At 51.5% G+C, this 26,239-nt stretch overlaps 1 protein-coding gene across 7 annotated transcripts in view; it reads left to right on the top strand.

The window, feature by feature from the left end:
- The window catches only part of ACTN1 (actinin alpha 1), a 95,402-nt gene that overhangs the window by 55,249 nt on the left and 13,914 nt on the right, over window positions 1-26,239 (top strand). For all 7 annotated transcript variants that reach the window (XM_040477508.1, XM_040477505.1, XM_040477504.1 and 4 more), the window contains exons 4-10: window positions 6,713-6,799; window positions 9,132-9,219; window positions 9,736-9,814; window positions 13,779-13,860; window positions 15,716-15,801; window positions 22,915-23,007; window positions 24,326-24,556. In XM_040477508.1, coding sequence (XP_040333442.1) covers window positions 6,713-6,799; window positions 9,132-9,219; window positions 9,736-9,814; window positions 13,779-13,860; window positions 15,716-15,801; window positions 22,915-23,007; window positions 24,326-24,556 — 746 coding nt within the window. The remainder of the gene's footprint in view (window positions 1-6,712; window positions 6,800-9,131; window positions 9,220-9,735; window positions 9,815-13,778; window positions 13,861-15,715; window positions 15,802-22,914; window positions 23,008-24,325; window positions 24,557-26,239) is intronic.

Here is a 26,239-nt window from a genome sequence, read left to right as displayed (position 1 = left end):
GCCGGCACCTCCACCTGGTCGACCTGTGGATTCTACATGTAACAAATACGCTTTCCATCCAGTCTCTGTGCCCCCCACCCCCGGGTCTGCCTCCTGGAAAGCCAAGGGCCAGCTCCCTGGTCCTCACCCCAGTGCCAGCCCCTCCTCCACACGCCCAGCCTAATCCTGGTGCCGTGGGGTCCCGTGTGAGCAGAATGCTACTTCCCTCACCCGAAGGCCTGCCTGCACTTTGCTGCCCGGGGTGGGGAATCCTATTGCCTGGAGAGTGTCAGACATGGACTGGGTTGGCAGTGAGGGCTGCCCCAAGGCCCCACAGAGTCCCGGGAAGACTGATGTCCAAAAGCCTTCTGGGACATTCAGGGACATTCCGAATAGCATTCCTCTGCCTGTTAGCTTCTTAACTCTTTTTTTCTTCACTTGAGAAAAACAAAAAAACAAACTTTAAAGCTCAGTATAAATTGTTATTAGCTTGTTCTTAATGGTTTAGAAGAGGCAGTGCAAAAAAAAAAAAAAAGGAGAGGCAGTGCAGTTTCTTGTGTGCACTGGGGCGGCTCTGAAGGATTTGGGGAGGGTGGAGGTGATTAGAATAGGACACCCTAACCAGGCCGTGTCAGGACTGTGTCCCAAGGACTCAGCCAGGACTCAGCGGGCACCTGCCATGCAGCACCAGAAATCTAGAGATGGAAAGAGTCTCCGTCCATTCATTCATGATTGAAGGTATGTGCACGGCTGCGATCGCTGAGCACATATGCTGTGGAGGGGGTGTGCCAAAGCCCCGTGTACCAGTGATCTCATTTAACCCTCACAGCAGCCCTCTCTGGTGGCCCCAGTTATCCTCACTTGATGAGAAGGAAACAGATGCCCTGACGAGATGAAATAACTTACTTAAGGTCCCAAGGGCAGTAAATGGCAAAACCAGAACTCAGACCCGGTCTGCATGACCCCAGAGAGATGCCCCTGGAGAGCGGCCTTTTCTTAAAGAGGGTGGGGGACTTGCTCCAGTAAATCACAGGAGCAGATCTCTCTTCTGGTTGATGAATTTAAAGCCCCTGGCGCCCTTCTTTTCTAGTAATTGAGGGATTGAATATTGCTACATCAAACACAAACGTTAGCACGGTGTTGGCAAAGTGTAGCCCATGATGTCAAATGCGGCTGACACGGGTTTTTGTAAATACTGGAACGCAGCCACACCTGTCTGTTTGCATGTTATCTGTGTCTGCTTTCCCGCTACAATTGGCAGAATAGTTGCGACAGAGACCATATGGCCTGCAAAGCTGAAACTATTTCCTGTCAGGCCTTTTACAGAAAAATGTTGCCATCCCCTGCCTTACTGGGGACTCAAGCTAATGCTTGAGCGGTCATGGGTAGGGCCTCGTGTGGCCCGGCCCACCTTCAGCTGTGGAGCAAAGACTGCATCTTCCACATCCGTGTGGTGCCGGCTCCTCACAGTGTGATGCACATAGTAGGTACTCAGTAAATGTTTGAAGGACTTGCACACGGCAGGGTACTTGGTTTTCTGAGTGGGGACGTATTCTCTGCTTTTTAACAAGAAGAAAAGAAAAGAGTAGGTTGGTCTGTTAGGGAGGAATAAAGACGTGGCAGAAAAAGTTTCAACCGAGCAGGGCTGGGACACCAAAGAAAATGGCACTCAGCTGGTTTGGAGCAACCACACATGTCTCCTGGGGCCGGGAAGTGAAGGATGGAGAAGGTGGGTCAGGGATGACTGTAGGGATGGGTGGGGATTGTGGAGAACTGGGAGAGCATGTCCTTCTAAGCGGGGCACCTGCCATGCATCTCTAATCGTTTGTTGCTCTCTGGGAATGTGGGTTCCAGCATCGCCACATCTTTCAGTGTTTTAAAAGAAGCCAGAAATCCAGATTTTTAGAAAGAAAAATTTAATAGCTATCTAACAACAAAAAAAAAAATTTTTTTTTTTTTTTTTTTTTTTAAACTCTGAAGTCCAAAGGGGAGGAGGGAAAGGGCAGATAGGAGGGAATAGCGCTTGGTTCTGGCTTTTTGCCTGGTCGGACCGGATGCTTTGCATGGGATATCCCCTTTGACCTGAGGGCAGGCCTGTAGGGTGGGTATCACTGGCCACATTTTACAGTCAAGGCCAACAGAAGCTTACAAACGTTGCTAGGGTTTTGAACCCAGGGGTTTGGGCTCCAGAGCTGAGGTCTGAACTTCTTCCTGTCACTCCGGACACCGTTGGAGTCCCATGCGGGGGCCAAGGATAGGACTGTCCCATCAGCGACCAAGTGGCGGGCCAGGTTGGCTGTGCTCCCCCCAGCAGGGGGTGAAGAGCAAAGACAGACACTGGCTCAAACTCCACCCAGCACCTCTGGCCTTCCCAGAAGTCTGTTAACCAAGCCGGCCACAGTTTCCAATTTTTTTCACATGGGCTCACTCCTCTAAAGATTTTTATTATTATTTTTTAAAGTTTATTTATTTGAGAGAGAGCACACCCGAGCAGGGGAGGGGCAGAGAGAGGGAGAGAGAGAATTTCAAGTAGGCTCCATGCCATCAGCCATCTGGAATAAGATGCTGGGCTCGAACCTGTGAACCATGAGATCATGACCCAGGCTGGAAGTTGGACACTTAACTGACTGAGCCACCCAGGCACCCCTCCTCTAAAGATTTTTAAAGGGTCCTTTAAAATGAGATCATCCTTACCTTCTCTCTGCCTGCAGGAGTCAGGGCTTCAGGCTGATCCTTCCGCTTTGAAATCCTCTCTCCCGTTTCACGGTGAGCACTGAGATCATGCTGTGATGGCTGCCCTGCTGTGCCAGGACACTGGACGAGGCCACATGTGGGCTTTGTTTATTTTAATGAAATGAAGTTTACCGCTGTAGACTATATAACAAAACGCGGTGGAGCGGATCACCCGGAATGAGCTCTCCTGGGGGCTGGGCTGGGGTGGGGGGAGGTGTTGCTGGTTGCCCTGAGGAGCCATTCTGGGCCGAGGGGAGCAGGCCTGGCGTGGGCAAGACCTTTAAAGAACTATCATGTGGTGCAAGGACTAGACTCCGGCCAAGCCCTGAAGGGCAGAACCAGGCCCGGGAGCCCCCCTGGGCAGGCTGATTCTGCATGATGGAATGGAATGGGTGCTCCCCGGCAGGGGGGGCATATGGCCCCTGTCCCTGAAGGTGTTCAGATGGAGGCCGAAGGCAGGGAACTTCCGTACATCCCGGAGGGATTAGGATAGGTCCTCACGGTTTCCTTTACCAGACTTGGTTTAGTGTCCAGACTTCATAGAGTTGAGGCTTGTCCTAGGTGAGTGGTTGGGATTTAAGCAGGTGAGAGGACCGGGGAGGATTTATGTTAAGATCTTTGGGCAGGGAAAGCTTGATGGCTTTGGGGGCCAAGAGCTTGGCGGTGCTCTTGATGATTTCTCACGTGTCCTCGGGGTGGAGGGGGTAGTGGGTGCAGTAACTAAAGCATCGGTCTGGGAGGTGGTGACATCCAAGTCTAGTTTCTGTCAGGTGGAACGTCTTCATTCTGCCCTCTGAATCGTGTGCAGGCGGCCGCATCCCTGGAGTGGGGGCAGGGGGTAAATGCAGGATGCAAGCAGCTCCTTGGCTGGCCGTAGACCAGAAATTCAGAAACATGCCGCTTCTTCCCACACCCGTGGCACACATTGTAGTCTGTCATTGTGGTTTTGTCCACAGGGCCCAGTGGTGGCCTTGGGACCCTCCTTTTGGACCCAGCATGCGTGGTAGCCCCCTGATGTAAAGCTGCTGGTGAGATGGGGTGTCCCTGCTCCAAACATACAGATGCCTGGGAAAAGGGTTTGTTCTGGGGCTCCTCTGGGGAGGGCTGTTCTCTGGGGGTGGAACAGGGAGCCAGTGGGCCCTGAGGCTGGGGTGGTGCGTGGGGTGTTAACACCCCTCCCCCCTTTTTGCCTGTACTTGGCTCTCCTCTTTCCCGGAGGATCAGGTATGAGTGAGAATTCAGGGAGCAAAACTCCCTGGGGGTTTCTAGGGGAAGGAGGGAGAGGAGTAAGCAGGCAAAACCCAAGAAAGAAGCCACTCTGTCTCCCTGAGCTTGTCTCCCTTAGTGCTGGGAGGGTGCTGAGCTCCGGGCCAGCAGGAGGCACGGGTGTTTGGCTTTCACGGTTGGGGCAGAGGCGGGAACCCATGTAGCGGCCTCTCCTCCGATGGGAAGGTCACGTGGCCCTGTTACCACCGGAGCCTCTTCTAGGCTTTAAAAAAAATGCCCCCTGTATTTGAAACACCGTCCCTGAAATTTCATACTTGCTTTTTCCACTTTCCATATTACAAAGATTTCTCCAAGTCATTAAAAAGTCATGAATGTAATATTCAGTGGCTGTGTTAATTGTTGAGCCCAGCTGTGCTCTGTCCCAGACCTGGGTCCTGCCCTGGAGGAGCTTGAGTGCGGTTATGTTCTCCCAACCCCAGGCCTGGGTGACTGCCACCCATTCACCCACATGTGTGTAGTGACTTCCAGTATTCATTCATTCATTCATTCATTCACTCATTCATTCATTCAGCAAATGTTGATGGAGGGCTTTCTCTGTGCCAGGCACCGTGCTGGGCTCTAAGCAGCGATGCAAAACAGAAAAATTGTTCCCCCCTTGGAGCTTACATTCTGGAAGGGGAACAGAGAAAATACACACATACATGCGTCAGAAGGGGAAAAACCAAGCAGGGAGTAAGGTGGGAGGTTTCTAGGAGAAGATGCAGTGGGGATGGGAGGGAGGTGAGGGACAAGTCACATGGGGGCCATGTGACTGGAGGAGATGGGGGGACCGTGAGGACCTCACTGGCCACTGGCTTTGACTCCGAGTAAGGTGGGAAGCTATGGAGGTTCTGAGCATGGGGGTGCCAGGGGCTGGGGATTTACTCAGTCACACCTCGAACTTGGTATATTCTTGAAGTTTCCAACTTGGGGCCATGATAAATGACCCTACGACAAACTCCTTTATGCAGTAACCTTACTCTGCATTTCAGATCATTGTCTAGGGACAGATTCCTAGAGGTGGATTTCACCGTGAAAAAGTCGAACAACTTCAAGGTGCTTGATCCTGTTGCCAAATTATTTCCCAGAAAGTGTTTTTTTCAACCAGTTTTTACTTCTAGCCACAGTGTGGTAGCCTTGTTACCATCATGGTGTGTGTTCCTTGTTTTTTAACTTTGCTAATTTAGTAGCTGGGAAAATGTTATCTCTTTAATTACAGGGAGAAGGAACATGGTTATAAATTGGTTATATTTCATATTTTGTGAAGTATTTATTCATGTTTTTTGCCTATTGTGAATTTAGATTTTTTTCCTTATCAATTTATATAAACTCTTTTATTTTTTAAATTAAAAAAATTTTTAATTTATTTGTAATGTTTTATTTATTTTTGAGATAGCGCAAGCAGGGGATGGGCAGAGAGAGAGGGAGACAGAGGCTCCAAAGTGGGCTCCGTGCTGTCAGCAGAGAGCCCGATGTGGGGCTCGAACTCACAAACCGGGAGATCATGACCTGAGCCAAAGTCGGACGTTCAACCGACGGAGCCACCCAGGTGCTCTCCCTGTATAAACTCTTTAAACGTACGGATACGAAACCATCGGAAGTCACTAGTGAAAAGGCATTTTTAAAAAACCAAATCTTTATGAACTGACTCCTGACTGATTAACTGCCTCTACTTCCCCCCAGCATGCTCTGCAAAAAGCTGGCTGGCTCTCTTACCTGTTAAAGAAGATGGTGGTCTGCTACTCAGTTGTCTGTCTCTAACCCAGGTCCTCTGACTCGGGTCTGTGTCCTGCGGGTATCTGGGGCTCTGGGAAGGGCATTTAAGGCCATCGTTAGCAGGAAGGGTTACATCCTGTCCCCTGTCCGATGTGGACACTGTTCCTTCTAGACCCCACCCCCCATGCAGGCTCCACAGAGTTACCCCCCACCCCCCGCCCCCCGCCAGGAAGCAGCAACACTGCTCTGTACCTTCTTGGTCACATGGCAGCATGCAGTTTTGCCCTCACTTTGGAGGGGATAAGATGTTAGAATCTTAGAATGTCATCTCCTTAATGGAATCTACTCTTGTTTAAGGGGTTTGTGGGAAGCAGACCCTAGTGGACATGGGCTCAGGATATCGGGAGTTCCTGGAACTTACTCCTTCTCATGGTTCTGGTAGGTTTGTCCTGCAGTTAGCTTTTCAGGTTGGAAAAAAAAAAAAAAAAAAAAAGATATTCTTTGGATGCCAAACTCTTAGCTGAGAGTACCTTGCCATGGGGCCGGGTTACTGTCTCCTGGTCTGGAAGCAGGTGAGGGTTAGGGATCTGTTTGTTGGGTTGATTACCTTCTGATGTGGACACTGGCTTTCTGGGTGTGGGTGGCTATTTTGAGAGCTGTGGTCACCCAGACTTCCCTGACTCACAGAATTGCCAGAACATTTGCGATGATTTAGAAACATCTCCTTTTTCTCTGTCAGGCTGGTGAAGACACCCCCTTCTCTCTTGCCTTCCCAAATGTACCCCATTGGAATTGATCACACCTGCCTTGTGCTCAGGGTCACCTCCAAATAGATTTCTCTCCTGTCACCTGTGGTACCTGGTTGTACTTTAAAAACCCATACCCACTTTTCCCTAGAAGTGGAGCTGTGTGGTCCTTGATTTACTACATGGTACACCCATGGATGTGGGCACTCCGGGAATTTTAACTCTGTCCCTGCCGAGAGCCATCCTAACATGTCCTGATGCCATTTCTGTAGAAATCGTGGATGGGAACGTGAAAATGACCCTGGGCATGATCTGGACCATCATCCTCCGCTTCGCCATCCAGGACATCTCTGTGGAAGGTGGGTCTTCTGCTCTGTTCCATTAGTCCCTGAGCCCCCTCCACTCCCCTGCCCTTGCCTCACATCTTCTTTCCTGGACTCAGCCTGGAGAACTCCCTGACCCCTGACAATGGGGGCTTAATCATGGGCCACATCTTGGGCTTCTGACCCTTTGCTGTTATCTGCCCTCCCTCCTAGTCTGTAGAGAAATAAGAACTGATTGGGGTTCTGGTTTCCACTGGTATGTTGGCCCCTGGGGAATCCCCCTGACGCTAAGCCTGCCTGAGGTTACTCTGGGGAACTGGAAACCCCACCTGGTTTGTGGGCTGTTAAATCCAAAAAGGTAGGGAGATAGCAGCCTGGAGGGAGTGTCTTGGGATTCTGAGATGACCCCAGGTCCTCCACTTTGCTCCCACAGCACCCTCTGGTGGCCACTTCGCAGATCTTTAAGAGGCCACCATAGTTTGGGGCTGGGATCTCTGAACTTTTGGTTCCACACTCCAGCAGTTTCTGAGCTTTATATCTGATATGCGTGTATTCATTTTGTAATAAGTTATATTTGTGTATTGTAATTCATATTATGAAACCTATACCAAAACAAATTTCAAAAAGATGACACGGAGATAATATTTTTTAAATATTTTTTATTCATGTGGCGCCTGGCTGGCTCAGTCATTGGAACATGTGACTCTTATCAAACTCAAAACATGTGAGTTTGAGCCCCACATTGGGTGTAGAGATCACTAAAAAAATACACTTTAAAATTTATAATTTAAATTCATTTTATCAGCCAGGAATCTTTTTTTTTTTTTTAATCTTTATTTATTTTTGAGAGAGAGATCACAAGCAGGGGAAGAGTAGAGAGGGAGGGAGAGAGAGAGAGAATCCCAAGAAGGCTCCACACTCACAGCACAGAGCCCATTGTGGGGCTCAAACCCACAAACTGTGAGATCATGACCTGAGCCAAGACCACAAATTGGATGCTTAACCAACTGAGCCACCCAGGTGCCTCTATGGCCCAGGAATCTTATAAAGACTTTTATTCAAAGTAATTTTTTTAATGAGAATAATGCAGATTAAATTGTTTGCTTATAGAAATCTTGGTTTGACACATGATGATACAGCCATGTGAAGGTCTAAGTTTTATTTATAGATACTTGGTATTTAGGGCTGAAGTGGTTAAAAATGTGTCCACAATAGTCACTTTGAACATGGTTCTTTTTAGTAATGATGGATATAAATCCATTTTCAAGTTGCCTTCTTGATAAGTTTGATTTTTTTTTAAGTATTTATTTACTTTTGAGATAGAGACATAGCATGAGTAGGGGAGGGGCAGAGAGAGAGGAAGACACAGCATCTGAAGCAGGCTCCAGGCTCTGAGCTGTCAACAAAGACCCTGACGCGGGGCTCAAACTCATAAACCACGAGACCATGCATGACCTGAGCGAAAGTCGGATGCTTTACTGACTGAGCCATCCAGGCGCCCTGATTAGTTTAATTCTTTGGGGCTGACCTTGTCGGCTCTGGTTAAATTGTCGTTGTTTTAATCTTGTAATATAGCTGATGAAAAGCTGGAGCTGAGTAGAAGCATTAGCTTTGCTGATTTTTTAATTGTTTGCTTGTGCTTGAAATATTATCTTTGCAGGAGTCATTTAATGTCATTTTAAAGTCCATTTTGTGAATTGAAAGGAAAGGAGATCACCCATGAACCCTCTTTGCTGGGTGCCGTATCTGCAATTCACAGATGTGAACACGTGGGGGCAGTGTCGTTTGCAGCCCTTCTGTGTTGGGAGCTCCTGGGGTCCCCTCAGATACCTGCCTGCTTTATCTTACAGGCACCTGTCTGCTTCACACATGCAGCAGTGGTTCATTAAATACAAGGCAACTTAATGTTTTGGATGACCCTAATGCTTTTGCCCCGTATAGCTGTATGCACTCTGCATGGCCTATGTACTATGTACCCCTGTCTGGAGATTCTGGGACTTCAGATTTCATAGACCAATCAAACATAGACCTGATACAGCTTGCTGATTGATTTTGTAATGCTCCCATGTCTTTGAATAACAGGGAGTGATGGGGGAGACCTGAAAGTTTGAAAGGTCATTGTCTCAGTGTTTAAATGTGTAAACGTGGCCAGCCCTGAAAAGCTGCCTAGTTTGCTTCTTTGTTTCTCAAATAGCTACTCAGACTTTGTCAAGGAAATAGACTTGATGGCCTGGAAGCAGTAGGGTTGCCATCTAGGGGGTCTTTGTACGGACCCTGGGGTCATGGTGGGGCCTCCCCATGAACCAACACCCCTCCCTCCACCAAGCCAGCCCGCTGACCTCTCTGTCCTTCATCTCCCTCCTCACAGAGACTTCCGCGAAGGAGGGGCTGCTCTTGTGGTGTCAGAGAAAGACGGCCCCTTACAAAAACGTCAACATCCAGAACTTCCACATAAGGTGAGTGGCCAGGGGCGGAGGGGCTCTTGCAGAGCATCAGCTGCTCCCCCAGGCCCCTTTGGCTGGGTTAGCCTCAGCTCCAGAACAGAGCAGGGGTCCTTGGGGAAGAAGCTGCTATCTCAGGGTGTGCCGCAAACCCTTTGATGTGGCTGCTTCTACGCACTTTGGGTCGACGCCCCAGCTGCTGGAGAGCTCCCCAAGGAGCGTGTCCTGTAGGTTCCAGCCTAGGGCACTGGAACAGAGCAGGAGGGACAAAGATCTTGGCGGAGAGGATAGTTGGATATGACAGGTGTGCAAACGTCCTGTGCCCCATAGAATCTTGACCCCAGAGCCTGGGATTGTGGCCAGAAGGAGTGTGCCTTCCCATCCTGTCTTCTCACTCCTGCTCCGAAGCACTGTGGGTTCACCTCTGGTACAAAGGGGGGGACCCCCCCGCCATCCTTGCTTAGAGCTTTACCCTTAGAGCCCGGCCCTACTCACCAGCTTGCCCCCCACCCTTCTCTCTCCCTTGGGCAGCTGGAAGGACGGCCTCGGCTTCTGTGCCTTGATCCACCGACACCGGCCTGAGCTGATTGACTATGGGAAGCTGCGGAAGGTATGTGTGCTTCCCTGACTTCTCGCTGCCAGAGCCCTCTTGCTGGGTCCCTGACGGAGGGTGGGGGTGAAGTGCAGGACTGGGCCCTTATTCTGAGGGTCCATGGCCATGGTAAGGTGGGGGGGGGGGTTGGTCTCCTTAGACTAGTCCAGGAGATAGCCTACAAGAGAAAGAGAAAAACACCTTCACTGTGAGGGCCGCTGGGGTACCCTCTGTGCACAGCACGCATGTACTTGCTGACCCGAACAGCTCACAGAATGTCCGAACCCCTGCAGCCTTTTGTTGGGGTATTGAAACACTAATCGGCATCTCCCCCTTCTATTTTCTGGGTTTTGTAAAGTGGATATAATATTTTAAATTTAAGCTGTTTGCATATTCTTAGAGGCATTTACCCCCGTCCGTGTCCAAGAGTTGCTGTTGGACGGTCCCCGCAGGTTCCTGTCACTGTTGACGTTTGGCTGGGTGATTTTCTTTTTTCTTTCTTTTTAAACTCTATTTATTTTGAGAGAAAGAGAGAGAGCACGAGCAGGGGAAGGGCAGAGAAAGAGAGAGAGAGAGAGAATTCCTCTGCACTGGCAGTGCAGAGCCTGACTCGGGACTTGAACCCACGAACTATGAGGTCATGATCTGAGCCGAAACCAAGAGTTGGACGCTCAACCGGCTGAGCCACCCAGGTGCCCCATGGGTGGGGGATTTTCTTTAGCTGCTTCTTGATTTCACTTAGGGTCTTGACATGAAGCTGGCGGATTTTCCTGAGCACACGTATGTGTTGTGGAGCAGACCAGGGCGTGGGAGCTGTGTTTCTAACCTCGAGGTGGTTCTGGTGTCTGGGCTGGCCAAGACCTTGGAGAGGCCTGTCTGGGACCACTCTGACCTCACTCACCAGCTTCCCTCTCAGCCCATCCCAGCACCAAGAGGCCACCCCTGGAGCCCTCCCCACACCCCCAGTTGATGATCTAGACCTTGGGTTGGAATGTCACCTGTCCATGTGTGTGAATGTCTTGACAAGGCAGCTGCTAGGAATGGCTCTTCTTGTATTTCTCCACTTGACCTTGACACTTGGAGAGCACAGTGTTCCGTGAAGACCCCCATCTGGCCTGTGCCCCCAGAAGTAAGGCTGGATGTTGCCGGTACGGGAGCTGCTCTGGGAACTCCAGGATGGTGTCAAGCCGTCCGTTTCCAGGGTGTCGGGGAGGAAAGGAGCAGACTCCCACCCCCTCCAGTTTCTCTAAGTCGGGCCAAAGCCTGAGGCTGGGCTCTTGGCCCACCCGCTGAAGGAGAGAAAGCCTCCCCGCTCTTGCACGTGGCTTTGGACAGCTACCCTCTTAATGGGTAGGAGGGTCCCTGCACTCTAAGTCAGCTGCCTTGCAAGGAAGAAAATCAGGTTGAGAACCCCCTAACTTACCTGAACGCTGTGTGGCCACATCAAATAGAGCTGAGGCGAGAAACCCTAGAAGCAGTGATTTTTTGCTTTAAGTGGCACGCTCACGTACTGGGGCGCCTGGGTGGTTCAGTCGGTTAAGCGTCCAACTTTGGCTCAGGTCATCATCTCACAGTTGGTGAGCTCGAGCTCCACGTTGGGCTCTGTGCCTCTCTCTCTCTCTCTCTCTCTCTCTCTCTCTCTCTCTTTCTGCCCCACCCCCACTCGTGCTCTATCTCTGTCTCTCAGTGAATAAACGTTAAAAAAAATATTTTTGAGAGGCATCATCACATACCTCCTTACTGTTTGCCTGATGTGCTTTGGTGACAAGCGTGCATGTATCCCTATGGCGGTGTGTGGGGTGACAGCCACTTAATCCAGAGCTGTTGGCCACCCCATACAAAGTGGGGTCCTGCTGGCTGTGACTATAGTCCCTTCCCCCATTCCACAGACTCCAGGAGCCTCAGCCGTTCCGGAGGTGAGGGTCTAGGGGCCTTGGTCTGATACCTAACCAGCCACCCACCCCCGTGTGTCTTTTCTTTTTTCCCTGTTTCACTGTGTCTCCCCTCTCCTTAATTCAGCAGCATCAGTAGAATCCAGCCCAAATCCTAGCACAGACCTGCTCCCACTGAAGTGTGGGTGCTTTCCAGAAAGCACAGGTTGCCAGAGCCAGCTGGCATTGGGACACAGGGGAGAGCCATGGGCTCTTGACTGGGAAGCTCTTCCTGCTGTGGCCTTAGGTGGGCACGGGGGCCTGGCGGTCCCTGGGAATCGAGTGGGGCAGGCGGGTGTGCAGGACTGCTTGAGGCCCTGGACGGAAGTGACTTTCACTGCTTGGCAGTGGTTTTTAAATCATTCTGGAAGCTGTCAGAAGCTTTCCCAGAAGGACTCCACCTTCTCTATTTTAAGCAGTTTCTTCCTGAAAGTATCTGGAGTGAATGTATTGATTTCTTTGTAACTTTGTGATTTTCATCGTAGCAAATGGGGAAACGGGGTCCCGGGCTGACAAAACCAGGGGGCACCGAGACATGGAGGGGGGAGGGTCAGCAAGGAGCTCCCATCACTGGGTTGTGTGTTTTCCCACGTCAAAAAAAAAAAAAATTATTTTAATTGTGGTAAAACGTATATAACATAAAACGTAACATACGTAAAAACGCAGAACACGTATAATCTAAAAGCTTTAACTGAGTCGAGGCGTATGGGGTGGTGACAGTGCATTCACCTGACTGTGCCACCATCACTCTCTGCCTCCAGGGCTCTCTCCATCTTGCACAACTCCAGCTCGGAACCCGCTAAACCATCACTCGCCCCTCCCCCTCCCCCAGCCTCTACCTTCTGACTCTATGAATCTGACTCTAGATGCCTCGTGTAAGTGGCATCGTACGGTATTTGTGTCTGGCTCGTTTCACTTCGCGCGATGTGTTCAAGGTTCACCCTGCTTGTGCCGTGTGTCAGAACTTCCTTCCTTCCTTTTTCAGGCGGAGTAAGAGTCCATTGTATGGATCGCACAGTTGGTTTATCTCTTCATGTGCCAGTGGGCTTTTGTGTTATTTCCACCGTTTAGCTCTTGTGAATAATGCTGCTGTGAATCCGGGGGCACGCACATCTGCTTGAGTCCCCGCTTTCAATTCTTCGGGAGATATGCCCAGAAGTGGGCCTGCTGGGTTACCAGGATCCCTGTGCTTCACTTCTGGAGGACACTGTGTTCCACAGGGGCCGCACCATTATATATTCCCACCAGCAGTGCCCACGGGTTCTGACTTCTCCGCGTCCTCGCCAGTCCCCAGTCAGTTTTCTGGATGTGGCGGCAGAAGCCAGAATAGTCAAAGGTTGTGGCTGTGCGAAGGTGCCCTCAGATTTTGTGGAATGGGAGCGCCGGAGGGGCTTGGGGGAGCCTAGTCCAACTCTTGAAAAACAGCTGGGGAAGCTGAGGTCGGGTTACGTACCAGTCCCGCCGGCTGGTGGCAGAACTGAAGCCAGGAGCCAAGAAGGACGATGCCCAGGCCAGCACTCTGCTCGCAGCGTGTAGTTCCTAGCAGTGCTTTCTTGGGCTGTAGGCCAGTATTCTCCATCCCGTTTCTTTTTCTAAATTTTTTTTTTAATGTTTACTTATTTTTGAGACAGAGAGAGACAGAGCATGAACGGGGGAGGGGCAGAGAGAGAGGGAGACACGGAATCGGAAGCAGGCTCCAGGCTCCGGGCCATCAGCCCAGAGCCCGACGCGGGGCTCGAACTCACGAACCGTGAGATCGTGACCTGAGCTGAAGTCGGACGCTCAACCGACTGAGCCACCCAGGCGCCCCTCTCCATCCCGTTTCTGGCAAACTGAGGCTTGATGGGGAAAGATGGCATTTTAACCGCCCACACAACAAGCCCTGGAGGTGAAGCAAGCCTTGTACACACAGAGCTGGACCTTGAGGACCACACCTTGGGGGAGAGAGGACTGCAGAAGTCCCCTCTGCCCCCCAGTCTTTGGTCACCTGCATGGGGGTAACCAGTGACTTCTTGGGCCTCTCACATGCCTTCGTCCTCGTCTCCCTCTAGGATGACCCACTCACAAATCTGAACACAGCCTTTGATGTGGCAGAGAAGTACCTAGACATCCCCAAGATGCTGGATGCTGAAGGTAAAAGGCGTCTCTGTCTGTGCCTCTGGCCCTTTTCTCACCCGGGAAGGGTGGGGCCCGGCAGCCCGAGGTGGGAAGAGAAGAGGTCTGGTCTGTGGACCTCATCTGGGGAGCCTGGGGGTCACCTGCCGCCGGGGATTCCTCGGTTCCCTGGGGTTTGGAGGGGAGGCTAGCTGGTGCTGAGAAGGGCTTTGAGGCCGTTTCTGCATCAGCTGCCTAAAGATGGTTCTCCTCTCTGTCTTGGAGTTGAGGTGGAGGGTGCTGGGGTGGGGCACCGGGTTCCTCTGTTGTTGTAGCCAAGGGAAAAAATCTCTCCCCTTACCCTCTTAGGCTGCCCAGCTGGGATCCTGCACATTAGACTGGCAAAAGACATATTAACAGGAGAGAAGCAAACAGAGGTCTCTTAACAAGTGCATCGTGTGTACACACATGAGAGCTCTCGGTGATGAGTCCTTCATGGGGTGGTTAGGAGTTTGGGGTCTATATCCATACCCAACTTATAGGGGAAATGGAGGGGACAACTGGCATTTATAGGAAAACAAGTGACTTTTTAGAAAGATGAATGGGCCCTTAGGAGAATGGGAGGGAGAGGTGATAGTTTGTGACAATGTGTGTCTGGGGCCATTTTCAAATATATGCAAAAGCAGGGGGATAGTGTAGGAACTTCCATTTACCCAGCATATAGATAAAACAATTAGATTTTGTCACTTTTTTTCCCTTTTGTTTTCTTCATTGGAATATTATCAAATAAATCCCAGACATCACAGCATTTCACCACCACATACCTTAAAAATATTCTTACGTAACCATAAAACAAATGTCATGCCTAGGAAGGCGACTGTAAATCCTTGCTATATTGACTGCCTAATTCAAAATCAAATTTCCCCAATTGTTTCTTTTTAGAGTTTTATTATTTTGTTTTTTATTTTTTTTTTTTTAATTTTTGAGAGAGAGAGACACAGCACAAGCAGGGCAGCGAGAGAGGGAGACACAGAATCTGAAGCAGGCTCCAAGCTCTGAGCTATCAGCACAGAGCCCGACGTGGGGCTCGAACTCCTGAACAGTGAGATCATGACCTGAGCTAAAGTCAGATGCTTAAGGTACTGAGCCACCCGGGCACCCCTTAGTTTTTTTTTTTTTGTTTTGTTTTGTTTTGTTTTTTTTAAGCAGCTTTTTAAATAAAAGATACTTTAGAATTCCCTTAAAAATCATATTTATGTAGGGCACCTGGGTGGCTCAGTTGGTTAAGTGTCCAACTCCTTTTTTTAATTTCAAGTTTATTTTATTTATTTTGAGAAGGAGAGAGTACAAGAGGGACAGAGAGAGAGGGAGAGAGAGAGAATTCGAAGCAGGCTCCACACTGTCAGCACGGAGCCAGATGCAGGGCTCAAACTCACGGACCGTGAGATCATGACCTGAGCCAAAGTCGGACGCTTAACTGACTGAGCCACCCAGGCGCCCCTTGAGTTGGTTTGTTTTAACCAGGATCCAGATAAGGTCTGCACATGGCGTTTAGTTCTATTTCTTATGTCTTTTCCAATCTGTAGTACTTCCCTCCTTCCTTCATCCCTTTTTTATTCCTGCCGTGAAACTTGTTGCACAGACGGGGCCAGCTGCTCATGGAATGTTCCTCATTCTGGGTTTGTTGTTTGCTTCCTTGGGTCACTGTTTCTCTCCTCCCTCTACCTCTCATGTTCCTGTAAGCGGAAAGAAGCTGAGTCCAGAAGCTGGTGAGATTCAGGCTCAGCCTGTGGCCCAGAAGACTTGGTGATTCTGCAAGCTTCTTTCCGCATCACATCAGGAAGTGCATCATGTGTTCGCCAGCTGGCTTTTAACTCCAGATTTTTCTTGACAGACATCGTCGGAACCGCCCGACCGGATGAGAAGGCCATCATGACTTACGTGTCCAGCTTCTACCATGCCTTCTCCGGAGCCCAGAAGGTACCCGCCCCCCCTTCCCCTCCTTCCTTGTGCAGCACACCTCGGGCCGGGACCCAAACCATGCGCCCCCGCCCCCGCCGCCTCTCCCTGGCAGCAGGGTCTGGATGGCGCGTCTCTCTGGTAGAGTTAGCTCCCGGTGCCAACGCGGCGTGCTGCTCTCGCTCGGCTCCTCTCCCGCCCTGCCCCTCTGTTCCTCTTCTCCTCTTCCCCTGCAGTCTCTGAGAGGACTGGGCTCGAGCTCGCCTTCTGGGGCCCAGAGGGCTGGCTTGAGCAGGAAGAGCTGCATGTGTGGAATCAGCCTGGGGGTTCTGGACTCCTGGAAGCTGCAGTAGGCAGCAGTCCCTCCGCGCCCACCTTTGTTGAAGCCACAGGCTTTTTAACACAGCAGCCGGGCTTCCCTTAGGGAGGCATCTCCTGTCCTCACTGACCTGTTTTGCAAAGGTGTCGTGAAGCCCCCACCTTTCTCCCACTCATGGGCATGATGTAGCAAATCTGTCCACAGCTTTTTTTTCGGGCCCTGATGCCTTCTGTATCCTGCCGGGGACCCACATGTGGGGTCACGCTGCATGCTGTATTTACAGACATAAGCACAGCCCCTTGGAGGGGGATGGGAGGAGGTGGGCCTCTGTGAGCCCCCTTCAAATGTCCCGGCCCAGTTTTGCTCAGGGAGGCCTGAGTTTAAAGTCCAGTTGTGCGGGTTGCACACTGCACAAGGGTACCACAACTAAAGAGCGCTGAATATTTTTGTTACCAGGCTTAGCTCAGGCAGCAGAAGCCTCTCTCCCAGACCCCACTCACAGGCAGGACCCTGGAAACACAACATGCAGGTTGACAGGACCACAGGCTGGGCCTTCACGGTGTCGAGCCGTGGACCTGTCACATCAGGTTGGATGTGCTCAGGCCAATTTCCCACCCTCCGCATGGAGTCTCAGTGACCTGTCTCCAAATGCATGATGGGGGCGCTCCCCCCTCCCACCTCTGCCCAGCCTTCCCCTCTGCTCTCTCTCTCCCTTTCCTGTCTCAGCCTGTGCCCTCCACCTCCTCACCCTTCTCTCCTCCCACCATCTCATTTCGTCTCTCTCTGCCCGTTCCCTCATCTGCTGTCTGTGCGTCTGTCTTGCATTCTCCCTGTCCGCCACGGCTGTTTGGGTTTATTCTGTGCTGCTGCTCCCTTTCTACTCTCAACCTCTTCTCCTTCTCTGTGCAGATGTGTAGGCACGCTAAGGATGGGAAGGCCATGTGACCTAATGTTTCATGTCACTGCCACGCCTTCTTGGGTGCGCAGAAGGTGAGCTCTCCCTCGGCCTCGCCCGCTCTCCCTGCCGCCCTCCGCCCACCTCTTCCTTCCTCCCTGGATGCTCCGGCAGCAGTCCGTGGGGCTGCAGCCCCTCCTCCTCTTGTAGGAGGGCAGGGTGCTCTCTGAACCTTGGCCGGTTGAAGACGCCAGAGAGCCCCAGCCTCTGGATGGCCCCTTGTGTCTCTGACCATGCACACTGGGCTTAGTGGAGGTCACAGATGGGAAAGAAGCTCGTGGTCTCAGCTCCTTCCCTGGACCCTGAGTCAAGAGCCCTTATCCCAAGCGATATGGCTCTGGGCTATGCTTCCTAACTATTCCCTTAAACATTCAGGACCCCTTCATTTTCTCTCCTTCCCGCTCAGTCACAACCATCCTTTCAAATTACCCAGCAGACAGGGCAGGGAGAAGCCTTCCTGCCTTCTCCCTGGTGTCCAGGCCAGAGGCTCAGAGCCCTTCCCAACCAGGCCTGCCGTGGACGTGGTGCAGGTTGCGCACTCCACAAGCCTGCCGTGTGTGCACCATAGACCATGGAGATTTGGATATTTGTTACCGAAGGAATCCTGCAGATGGCAGTAACAATATTCTCTAACAGATCAGTATGACAGTTTTCCAATAGGAATGCCTTGGGAAGAGGTGCCTTTAAAAAGTTACACAGAGGCACGTGGGCTTGTAGCAACCCCGTCCCCTGGCTGGACGGGCGCCAGAACCCTCCTCGCCTTCCTTGCAGGCCTCACTGGCACTGAGACGGGAGAGCTGCCCCTCGTGGAGGCTTCCGTGACTCACAGGTGTCCTAGCCCTCCCAGGATCCCCAGCCCCCTCCAACCTCCTCTCTGGCCTGCCTCTTGCTTCCTCCTGTTTCCCTCTGTCCCACCTCTGCTGCTGCTCTCTCGTCAACTTCTTCTGGCCCCTCTGAGCCCCCACCTGTCAGCCAGGTTGTGAGCAGCATCTGTCCCCTTCCTTGGTGGGCCCCCCCCCAGCCCTGATAACCACAGAGGGCCTGCTTGCCCGCCTCTGTAGCTAGACTGCTCTCTGCTCTGGGGTTTTCCAGCTCCTCCTCTCTGTCCCCTGCCCCTCCAGGGGTCTTCTCCTGGGCTTCATGCCTGCCGACACTGGCCTTCCCTGTGTCCTGGCTGATGATAATGCTCGGACGGGAGTGTGTGCATGCGTGTGCAAGAGTGTGTGCACGTGCGTGTGCGTATGTGCGTGTGCATTAGCAGCCTGCTTTTCTCCCTCCCAGATCTCATACCACCTCTCCCCACGCCCCTCTTCCCTCCCTCTCATCCTTGTTGCAACCATTTCACACTCCTTTTGTCCACATTCGAGGACAAGGTCACCAGTGTGGGGCTGGGGGCGGGGGGGCGGTGGCGTTCACCTCATGTCCTGGGTCGGGGGCCTCTCCTAGAGTTGCCCGTAACCACTTCTAAGGATTCAGGCAACTGCTTAGAAAGCCAAGCAGACCAGGGGGAGGGGAAGCTTCCTCCTCTCCTTGGAAGAAGGACGATTCATTCCGACTCACACACTCTTCGTGTCTTGACTGTCTCCGTGTCTGATGCCAGTGGGGGGCCATATTCTGAAACCCATGCTCAGTACATACATGCATGCACCATACGATGGTATACACATGCATGCACACGCGTGCACACGTGTACACGCGTGTGCATGCGTGTGCGCGCGCGTGTGGCCGTCCACGCACCCACACAGGGGCGCGTCGTTGGTTTTCCTTGTCAGGTGAGGACTGACTTCTGTTTGACATGTTGGTTTGGGTTCTGGCTCTTTCTCAGTTTTCCTTTGCCCTCCTCGTCCCCCTCGTCGATTCAGAATCAACAGAAAGCACCAGATTTTTGTTTATGTAGTTTGTGCCTTAAAGTTCACGGTCTATTGGGAATGTTGGAGAAACAGCCATTTAAAGCACAGGCTAGATCTGCTGCAGGTGTTTCTGGATGCTTTCAGGAGTAGATGGTGACGTTTGCATCTCTTCGTTTGGCCCCTTGCTTGCTTTTGTCACATCGTGAATCTCCTAAGGGAAGGAAACAGCCATTTGTGCCCTTGAAGGATTATGGTCCATCTGGGGAAACCCTGAAACCTGGAAGCCAGCAATGGCTGTGGTCTAGTCAGTGCCTGCTGTGCTGTGGGCCTGAGCAGGGGACGGGCTGGGGGGGAGGGCCACGGGGCTGCACCACACGGAGGCTTTCTTGAACAGGAGGCACCTGGTCTTGGGGGTCTTAAGGGTGGAGTAGGGGTCCTCAAGTGAAAGTGCGGCAAAGATCAGGAAGGCGGTCACAGCTTGTGTGACAGCTTTGAGATGTCACAGGTCAGCCTGTGAGGGGACAGCGAGTTAGCCCTGGTCCTCTGCCTGGGGTGAGGAGCACAGGGGGAGCCAGAGACGGGGAGCAGGCTTTGCCTGTGGGCCTGGCTGGCAGGGGTACTGGGGCTGGGTGCTGACTTAGGCACAGGGAGAGGCTAGGCTGTGGGAGGAAGGAAATGGGCAATTCTAGATAGATTTGGGAAATTCTCGACTAAAAAGGTCACAGATGACATTTTTGTGGCATTCATGTGAATCTGTGGCTTGTGGGTGGCAGAGCCATTGTGCGTCATTTGGCCACATTTGGGTGTTAGATGTTACCTTAATTAACTACCTTGTACCAGCGAGTTCGATGCTGCGTGTTAGCACAGCAGTGTGGCTCTGGGATAGCAGAGTTTCAGTTGGGATAGCTAAGTTATTAGTACTCCAGGAATAAGAGTCCATAACCTAAAAAAAAAGTTACTAATATAAAGCCAAACAGATTGTTCTGTGTTAAGCTGTATAATAATATAACTTAAAGTAAGTCATGAAAATATAAACCAAGGGAAGGCAAATGCAGATTTCTAGAAGTCTCCCTTTTGTGTGTGTGTGTTTAGAAGTAATCCTTTTGCCTTAGTGTTGCAAAATATTTTCTCAGCCCATTTACGATATTTACGCTTACACCCCTTGTGCAAATTCTGCCAACATCAGAAAGGCCTGGGCACTCTGGTTTTGCTTCTTGGGTTCCGGAACAGCCCATCTCCTCTTGCAGGAACTGCCCGAGGTCAGGACTCTCCTACGGTTGTTTTTCTGATGGCGTTTCAATTTCTGTTTCTCTCAGAGAATGAATCTTTCCTCCCCTAGAACAAATCTCTCCTTTGGCAGTCTCTTTAGGAGCTGGTGGTGCTAAGTACCTCTCTCCTAAATCCCTCATGGTGATGGCGTTCTTGTGGCCACGGAAGAAACAGTTTCTAGAAAACTAGAAAGTGGGATGCTAGGGTAAGCCTGGGTCCCACGCTAAGAGTCCCGCTTGCCTTCCACCCCAGGGATTATGTCCTTCAGGCCTTACCACATTGGTCTTTCTTGCGTGGTCTCTGTGACCTCCTGGGCTGGTGGTGGTGGATGACTGAACCCTTCTTTGTAAAGGGACCTTGTAAAGGGTGAGACTGCCAGCCTGGGGGAGGGAGTTAAGCAGTGAGTGAAAGAGATGGGTCAAGGTCTTGAGGTTTCTACTTTTTTTTTTTTCCCCCTAACATTAAATCTGGGTTCCAGGAGTCTGCTTCCTTCCTAAAGGTAACCGTGGAAGCTGGGCTGCTCCCTCGAGGGCAGAGGCAATCCAGATGGAGTTTGCAGACAGCTCTCTTAAGGAAAGCTCTCTTGTTCCATGATGCCCGTGCTTTCTTTCCAAAAACAGATTTCCTGGTTATAATGAGTGGTTTTCTCAGTCTCTGCTGGTGAAGCCACCTAGGAGTGGGGCAGGCTGAGCCGCAAGCTTGGGAAAGAGGTGGGTCTCTGCAAAAAGTCCCCAGGTGGCCCACTTGGGAACGTCCCCCAGACGGCATCCAAAAGGAGCCTCTGTTGATCCTAGAACAGTCCGTCAACAGGCTCTGCGGATGGGCGAGGCTCCTGAGGCTCAATGGATTATCTCCTAAAATCCCATGAACGCAGGCCTCACTCAGTCTGCCAGTTTGACCGACTGACACACAAGTCAAAGCTTATGACCACTGAGCCCAGGATTTCAAGATGCATCGGGGTAACGAGGCCAAGGTTACCATGAGACATCACGGTGGCAGCTGCTTCTTGCCTATGATGCGTGGCCACCTCTGATTCTTACCCACTTGGTCAGCATGCTGGGCATAGCTTACTTATGTCAGCACAGAGACCACTGGCCCCTGTGTCCCCTTCCCCGGCCTTCACAGGAAGTGGCCCTGGTCGCTTCAGGCAGATTGCTACCCCCAGCCCTCTTCATGGGGCACATTGGCATGTTTCCCATGACCTTGCTCTTTCCAAGGGCCCCACGTCTTCTGGCACAGTCTCCAGGAAAGAATATCTCTCCTTGTCACCTTTTGGTATTCCCTGTGGTTACTTGTTGGTTCTTAAGAGGAAGGACAATCAATCAAGAGCTCCATGGAAGAAATGGTCATGGCATCTCCAGGGCAGAGTTAGGTCACAGGGCAGGGGGGTGAAGGTCTAAGGATGTGACTCCTTGCCTCAGTTTCTTGAGACCCAAGACTCAAAGTGCCCATCTTGGAGGCCCTCTAGCCATTCCCAGTTGCCTGGTGGAGGCCTACCTGCTCTAACACCTTGCCTGGGGCGGGGGGTGTGATCTCCTGACTTTGAGTTTGAAAAGACCTTTATGCTGACCTCATTCTGCACACCCCCCCATCCCAGCAGCCACTCCCAATCACGGGATTTGGTGGCTGTGTATCCTATTTGAAAAGTTTTGCAAAGAAAAAACATTTACATTTTAATTACTCCTTCTCAGTTCAAAGCACCCTCATTCTCAGGAAGTTCTTCTTCATGCCTAGCCTCAGTTTATCTTGCTGCAGTCAAAACCCATTTTGCCTTGTTCATCAACCAGTTGTGAGGTCCCATCTTTCTATCCCCTAAACCCTTGTCATCTGTAGGCTCACCCTTCTCTAATAGGCATTATCTGCTCCTACTCCCAGGCTGTCTTTCTATCCCAGGACCCCAAAAAGGCTTTGAGTTCCCCTCCCCTTGGAGTTGGGTTATGATGTACACAAGAAAACAGATGAATTTAAAGGTTACCTGAGCTCCTGGTGGTTTAGGACCACCTGGCCGTTGCTGGTGTTAAGTCCATGGTGCCTTCCATGGCCCAAGAAGGTGGTGTCCCTGGAGTTTCCGGGCCTTTGCATCTGATTTCCTTTCAGTCCTCTTGTTGCCGAAACCTGCGTCCTGTGTCTGTTTGCCCGGCACTCACTGAGCATGAGGCCTCCGCTTTCCCAGAGGTGCCAGTGCCCAGCTTTCTGGACATTGTGTGCATGCTGGCTTGATCCTGAAGTCTTGTCCTTCATGCAGTAGGGGTCCCTGAGTCTTCTCTAATGTTCTTTGGGCTTTGAGCCAGGAGCAGATTCTGTAGGCCCCTTTGTTTCTCAGTCAGCACCTTATTCTGGACTCCCAGGTTTGAATACCTGCATCTCCTAAGATCCTGGCAAATCCAACCTGAGAGCCTGAGCCTTGGGGACCCCAGGGCCTCCACTTGGGATTGTAGGGAATTTTTCTGCCCTCTTTACCTGAGCTGACCGTTTTGACTGTATCAGTCATCACATTAGTTACTTCCCAACGTGCATGGTTGGCCTCAAACTCTGGTCCTTCTCCAAGGGCCCCGGTTCAGCCACCAAGATCTCTCTTCAGGCTCACTTGACCTGTGGGACCCGGCATGGGCTGGCAGAGGATGAGGAGGAGGATGTGGACTGAAAGCCTCAGGGGCTGACTTCCTGCCGGTAGAGCTGCAGGGCGGGAGCTCCTGCTGCCCAGGGCTGACCGTGACACCCACGCCCTTTCTTGTTGCCAGGCGGAGACAGCAGCCAATCGCATCTGCAAGGTGTTGGCCGTCAACCAGGAGAACGAGCAGCTTATGGAAGACTATGAGAAGCTGGCCAGCGATGTGGGTACCTCTTGAGTTCCCCCAGCTGGCTCCGGCAGGGCTCTGCTACCCCACCCCGGGAGAAGAGGGAGCCCCCAGAGCCTGTACCTCCAGACCCATCCCTGGGGTACAGTCCCAGGCTGGGCGTAGTCCTTGGTCCCAGCACAGCTGACCCAGGGCAGAGGTGGGGCTCATCTCTGGGCTCCAGAAAGCCGAGTCGTAGGCTGTGTTTCTTGCCAACAAACAGTGAGCCCGGGAAACTTTTCACCTCTCTGGGTCTTGGGTTTTTTCCCCTTGCCGAGTGAGAGCTAAGCCAAGGGATCTCAAGGGCCTTTCTAGCCTGGTATACTGTTGTTCTGTGAGTCGCTTGGCCTAGAAAAACAGTATGCCTGGTTCTGAGAGGATGTGATCTGGAGATGGGATCAGTGCTGCCTCAGGCTCGCTAAGCAGCTGGGCCCACCCAGGGGACAGGAGGAGACAGGGCTGGGTTTGCTGTTCTGCCGTTGACTATATTTGGGGTAGGGCTCCACTTGCTTAAAAGAATTCAGCCTTCTGAACAGCTCAGCCCAGCCTCTTGATGGATCTGCCATCCAGCATAGTAAGAACGCAGGTACCAGGTGTAAGCCCAGCTCTGCCATTCCAGCTTGGTCACCTTGGCAAGTCACATAACCTCACGGCGCCTCGGTTTACCTCTCTGTAACCTGGGGCAGGAGTCACAGCACAGAACCCCATGGGATCCCAATCCACATTCCGATGAGTCCGTCTGGGGGACACGCTGGCACCTTGCAGGTGCTCGTTCTGTTTCCTGTCACCCATTCCACTCCTCCTCCACTTTCTCCACCGTCATCACCTCATCCAGGCTGTTCCCTGCCTGTGCCCCAGAAGCCAGCCTCTTCCTTTTTGAGTCAGAGGCCCACATTCTAGAATTCTAGATCCCGGGTGACAAGGGCCTCAGGAAGCGGCTGTTATGGTTGTTACCTCCCCGGGACAGAGGACACCGAGGCCCAGCCAGCTGGTGGGGCTGGACCCAGAGCTCGGGTCTCCTCCTGGTCTGGCTGACTTCCTCCCAGGTCCACGGTTCTTCCTTGGGCAGAGCTTGAGTTAGCCCCTTCCCCTGGCAGAGAAGAGGCTGGTGGCCAGGCTGCATGAAGCCTGCGGCTCTCCTGGAGCCTGGCCTCTACTGCCGGGGAGTGGTAGCTGAGACGGGACATGCTGTCAGGAGAGACATCCCCCGGCTCCCCCTGTCAGGGAAGGGGCCCAAAGGCCGTAGGAGGGAAGGGAGGCAGCCCCGGGCCCCCCTCCCAGCATCCTCATGCCCTCCGCGTGCCCCTCCCCCCAGCTGCTGGAGTGGATCCGCCGCACCATCCCGTGGCTGGAGAACCGGGCGCCGGAGAACACCATGCACGCCATGCAGCAGAAGCTGGAGGACTTCCGGGACTACCGGCGTCTGCACAAGCCACCCAAGGTGCAGGAGAAGTGCCAGCTGGAGATCAACTTCAACACACTGCAGACCAAGCTGCGCCTCAGCAACCGGCCCGCCTTCATGCCCTCCGAGGGCAGGATGGTCTCGGTGAGCGCCCGGGAGCCGGAGCTGCTCCCGGCCGAATGCGGCACTGTGGGCGGGACAGGGCGGGACGGGCTTCCTTCCACCTGCATACGCTGTTCCAGAAATCGTTTCTCCCTTCCAGATTGCCACCCAGACTCAAGCCCCCTGTCTCCTGACCATCCCAGGTCAGACCTGTCCTGCCAGACCCCTGAATATCCACCCGGGCCTCCCAGCACCCCCTCCCCCCACCTTAGAAAAGCATCTCTGCAAACTAAGTGCTTCTTGACATATTGAACCAAAGAGGGCATAATTCAGTAGCAATTAGGGTGATTTTTTACTTTTTTAAACATTTTATTACTTTATTTATTTGAGAGAGAGAGAGGGATGTGAGCATGAGCAGGGGAGGGGCAGAGAGAGAGAGACAAGGGGAGAAAGAATCATAAGCAGGCTCCACTCTTAAGTGCCAAGCTGACCCGGGGCTCGAGCCCACGACCTTGGGATCATGACCTGAGCCCAAACCAAGAGTCAGATTCTCAACCAACTGAGCCACCCAGGTGCCCCTCTGTAAAATCTTTTTTAAGCACTTAAAAAAAAATGTGTTACCTTAAACAAGTAATGAGTTGGTGGTGGTTTTTTTTTTTTGGTTTTTTTTGGTAGGATATTTCAAAGATACAAATCTGCTAAATACAGAAAATAGAAATTACTCATAATCTTAACTATCCAATATCAACTTAAAAATGTTTTTTGAAATAAAGTGTTTTTTGGAAAAGATTCTTTTAGTCTATGTAAATAGGATTTTTTTTTAAATGTATTTATTTTGAGAGATAAAGAGTACAAGTGGAGGGAGGGGCAGAGAAAGAGAGGAGGGAGAATCCCAAGCAGGCTCTGGGTCATCAGCACGGAGCCGATGTGGGGCTTAATCTCACAAATCCCTTGAGATCATGACCTGAGCCGAAGTCAGAAGACACTTGGGGCGCCTGGGTGGCTCAGTCAGTTAACTGTCCAGTTCTTGATTTCAGCTCAGGTCATGATCTCATGGTTTGCGAGCCCTGCATCTGGCTCCACACTGACAGTGTGGAGTCTGCTTGGGATTCTCTCTCTCTCCCTCTCTCTCTGTCCTTCTTGCACTGTCTCTGTCTCAAAAAGAAATAAAATAAACTTGGAAAAAAAAAAAGGAGTTGGACACTTAACGAAGTGAGCCACCCAGGTGCCCTACGTAAATATGATTTTTAAGGGAATTCTAAAGCATGTTTTACTTAATAAGCTGCTTAAAAAAAAAAAAAAAAACAAAAAAAAACTAAGGGGTGCCTGGGTGGCTCAGTAGCTTAAGCATCCAACTTTAGCTCAGGTCATGATCTCACTGTTCACGAGTTCAAGCCCCATGTCGGGCTCTGTGCTGACAGCTCAGAGCCTGGAGCCTGCTTCAGATTGTGTGTGTGTGTCTCTTTCTCTGCCCCTCCCCGCTTGTGTTCTCTCTCTCTCTCTCCCTCTCTCTCACAAAAGTAAATAAAGCATTAAAAAATATTTTAAAAACCCAACTAAAATGATATTGTGAATGGCTTTCCAAGTTGTTAAATTATCTTCATTTATGTTACTTATGTTATTTCCGCTTCCTTCTTGCCCTCTCTCAGACTCAGGGAGAAATGTTATGAGACAGACAAACATGCAAAAGAAAATTTAAAAACCCACCAAGATAGAGCTTTTGGC

Source organism: Herpailurus yagouaroundi, unplaced genomic scaffold (assembly GCF_014898765.1).
Source record: "Herpailurus yagouaroundi ecotype Mexico unplaced genomic scaffold, PumYag 141, whole genome shotgun sequence".
Lineage (NCBI taxonomy): Eukaryota > Metazoa > Chordata > Mammalia > Carnivora > Felidae > Herpailurus > Herpailurus yagouaroundi.
Note: the sequence above shows the minus strand (reverse complement) of the source record. Positions and strands in the feature narration are given on the sequence as shown.